Genomic DNA, 3,614 nt, shown 5'->3' with positions numbered 1-3,614 from the left:
CCCTGGAGCCAGACTGACACCTCCCAGCGGAGCCCCCGGCCCGACTCCGGCTCCCTCGCGCCGCGCTGCACAGCGAGCGGCCGGGCGGGCGGTTGCACCTGCACGTCTCCGACTGCTCTGTACAAAGGTTGCTGAGATTCATTCGCCCCGTTTTCGAGAGGGGGGAAACCGAGGCACAGAGGTGACATGTCTTGCCCGAGGTCCCAAGGGAGCTGGTGAGAGATGGAGGAAGAGAGCCCTGCAGTCCTGGCGCCTCCTTTCCTTCCTGTAAAGACTTTTCGTACTTGGATTGCGTTGTAAAGTTCCCGCTCCAGCATCTGACCTTTTCCACTACTCTAGAAATGCTGGACCCCACCCCACCCCACCCCCCAAACCCCTCCTCTGGGGAGCACTTCCCTTTGAACCCCTCCTTCTCTAGGCAGTTCGCAGGTGGCAATGCAAGTGGGGGGCCCAGCTGGTGCAGGCTTTTCCCTTGGCTCCAAGACCCTCCCTAACGCTGCTCCCTGCTGCGTGGGGCCGGCGGCCTCATCACTCAGGCCGTGGAAGCGTCCTCCAGGTCCGAGTTCTCCGCCAGGTGCAGCTTTTGTCTGGGTTGTGCGTTAAGGAACAAGCCAAGAACTGATCTGCAGTCCCGGGGCTGCTACATCTGCCAGAGACTGTGCCCCAGGCCATCCCCGGGGCAGCCTCCAGCACGTGGAGCAGCAGAGGCTCTACTGACCTTCACCAAAGGCTTGGGAGGGCGCATGCCAGCGATGCACAGGGCAGAGGGAAGACCCGCATCTTACCACCTCTGCTGTGGGGGGGTGTCGCAGCAGAGAGGGGAGGACGGTCGCAAAGCTGGTTCCCTCTTCCCTTCCCTGCCTGTGGAGCAGCCAGCTCTGCAGATACAAGCTGCCCCCAGCGGGATCCTTCAGCCCACCTGGTCCAGCAGCAGGATACATGGAGTTGCTGAGCTCTTCCAGCTGGAAAAAGGGGAAACAGAATCACCCTCATCCTGATGCAAGCAGCAAAGATCAAGGGGACAGGGCTTAGCCTGGCTCCAAACAGCAGTACGAAGCACTGCGAGTATTATCAGCACCAAGGCTCCGTGGTGCTAGACGCAGCACAGAGACTGGCCCTGTCCCAGGCGCCAGGCAGGGGGTTCAGGGCTGCGTTCAAGGCCCAGCCCGTGAGGCACTCACATTGGTCAGCAGCTGGTCGAGGTTCCTGTCAGCCACCGTCTTCTTCTGGTCCTCGGACAGCTCCTCCACGCAGACGTCCAGGCTGAAGTGCAGGCGCGCCAGCTTCTCCTGCATCTCCCGCACGTGCTCCAGCTGCTCAAAGGAGCACTCCTTCCCTGTGCCCGGGGAAGCAGCCCCATGATGCTCAGCCCCAATAGCCCCCCCTGCACCAGAGACCGGCTCCCTGCTCCCCCGGGGCCAGGCATCTCCCCACAGCCAGCAGGAGACTCCTAGACCAGCCATGGTGCCAGTCCTGGCCTTTTGGGTGCTGCAAGCAAGACCCATCCCACAGGGCCGGGCATTGGTGCCATGCCCCCCCCCCCCCCGCCGTATGCCTCCTTACCGAATGCCTGCAGCTTCCCTGAGTGGAAGTCATTGAGCAGGTTCAGGAGGCCGCCCTCCATCTCGTACACGTCCGAGACATCCGTCAGAAAGGTGTGCTGCAGCGGGGGCCCCAGTGCCACCCCTGCGCCGCCCCCCGGCTGTGGGGCACGAGGCTTCTCCTTGTTTATCCTGCGCAATACACACACACAGCCTAGCGTAGCTTCTCCAGGCCCAGACCCAGCCCAAGCCTCCTAGCGGGGTCCTAGGAGCTCTCAGCTCTCCCCTCCAAGGAGCTCAGGCCAGTTTGCCAACACATCCCAACTTTCCAGCCACACTGGCCCACGCGGCTGAGCCTGGACATGGCTGTACATGCCAGGGCAATACACTGGCCTCACCTTGGTGGCCATATCTCCCACTCAGGGCCACTGCAACTACCACCTCCTTGCATGTAGAGCAAGTGGCTGCTGTAGCAGAAGCAGGCGCAGAACAGGCCCATGGGGCAACGGGCCCCAGGTTTGACTGCTGCAGGCACAGCACGTGCCCAGCCCAGGCTCACGGACTGGGAGCCAGCGGCACAGTCCCCAACACTGACCTCTTGAACTTGGCCCTCTGCTTCGGTGAGGGCAGGTGAGGCAGCCCCAAAGAGAAGGTGGCGCTTTTGCTGGTGGGGACAGGCAGCTTGCGCAAGCCGCCGGCAGGGGCAGGCTGAGCCAGGCAAGCCTTGGGGCTCCTCTTCTTCTTCTTGTCTTCCATCCTGAGAGCTCGACTGCCAGGCCGAGGCTGGGCTGAGGATCGGTGACACCTGGCAGCCGCGGGCCTCTGGGCACTGAGGCAGAGAAACACTGGTCATACAGGAAGCAGCCCCCTGGTCTTCAGCCCCTTCTCCAACGTGGAGCTGCTCCAGTATGGATGTGCTAGGCTGGGGGTTTCCACCTGTCAGAGCCTGCTTTCTGATCAGCCCCCCTGCCCCAAAGCTTCCTTTCCAGCCAAGCCATCAGGGTGGGGGCAGGCAGAAACCGAGACTCGTTTTTACCTTGGGGCCAGGGGCCACTAGAAGCTACGGTGCCAGCTCTGCGTCACGTGGTGAGAGGTGCAGTCTGGGCACTTTCCCTGCCCTGATCTCTGCAGGTGGGGACACGAGCCAGTTACTTGGGGTTTTCCTCCCTGACACCTTGTACAGCATGGTGAGCATTTGAGAAAAGAAAATCCCATTCCTGAAGGGCTGGATCCCGAGGCCTGAGCTGCACAGCATGGCTTCCCACGGCAGAGCTCCCATTCAGGAGCTGGCATCGCACTTTCCACCAGCTGGAGACTTGGCCCACAACGAAACCACAAAAAGACCAGGCTGCAAGGAGATGCTGCCGGCACAGGGAGGATGGGCACTGGGGGAGGAGACAGGCTCTTGGGTTTGCTCCTGCTTTGTTAATCCCCTGAAAGGGATTGTGCACCTGCAGGGCAGGATGTTGCTCATCTAGGACCCTTCGCAGAGCAGCCCCTTTCCTATCCCCACCAGCTGTCTCCAGTGGAGCGTGGGCATCCCTAGGGGCAAAGCAGGGGCAGGGCAAAAGTCATGCACATCCCCCCCAGCAGTCCTCAAGCCTGTGCTGGGGGTATCACACCCGGCAGGGAGATTAGCTCAGTCTCCGTGACCCATTTAGCATTCGATTCAGCCAGGGGCTAGTTAGTGCCAGCTGCGATGTGTTGGGTAAAGGCCCCCTGTGGACACCGCCAACATCAGCCTGCGTTTGGTGCCCAGGATGCCCATCACTGGCTGTGTGGCGCTCATGCACCCTCTAGGCCATCCAAAGCTGGCAACTTCAGGGCCGGGATCCTGGCTTTGCAGACTCCCATGGTACCCAGCCCTGCTTGCTAAGAGTTGGGTCAGGGTCTCCGGGTTTGCCCCCCATTTGGCTGCTCCCAGGACCACTGAGCAGGGTCCAGCAAGCCCAGCCCTGCAGGACCCGCATCCCGGGGGTCCCTTGAGCGGACCTCCTGCCACAGCCCTGGGGCAGCCGGGCTGCTCCGAGCCCGGCCACCGCCCAGGGAGACGGGGAGGGAAAGGGGCTCGGA

General features: G+C 62.2%; 1 protein-coding gene across 1 annotated transcript in view; it reads right to left on the bottom strand.

The window, feature by feature from the left end:
• Nucleotides 1-379: 379 nt before the first annotated feature.
• Nucleotides 380-3,614, bottom strand: part of CCDC28B (coiled-coil domain containing 28B) — a 3,767-nt gene continuing 532 nt past the window's right edge. Inside the window, exons 2-7 of the mRNA XM_006019341.3 lie at nt 2,578-2,666; nt 2,137-2,370; nt 1,564-1,733; nt 1,182-1,336; nt 940-962; nt 380-587 (exon numbers count right to left, since the gene is read on the bottom strand). Of these exons, the coding sequence (XP_006019403.1) occupies nt 533-587; nt 940-962; nt 1,182-1,336; nt 1,564-1,733; nt 2,137-2,297 (564 nt within the window). The 5' untranslated portion in view covers nt 2,298-2,370; nt 2,578-2,666 and the 3' untranslated portion in view covers nt 380-532. The remainder of the gene's footprint in view (nt 588-939; nt 963-1,181; nt 1,337-1,563; nt 1,734-2,136; nt 2,371-2,577; nt 2,667-3,614) is intronic.

Source organism: Alligator sinensis, unplaced genomic scaffold, assembly GCF_000455745.1.
Source record: "Alligator sinensis unplaced genomic scaffold, ASM45574v1 scaffold337_1, whole genome shotgun sequence".
NCBI classification, from domain to species: domain Eukaryota; kingdom Metazoa; phylum Chordata; order Crocodylia; family Alligatoridae; genus Alligator; species Alligator sinensis.
Note: the sequence above shows the minus strand (reverse complement) of the source record. Positions and strands in the feature narration are given on the sequence as shown.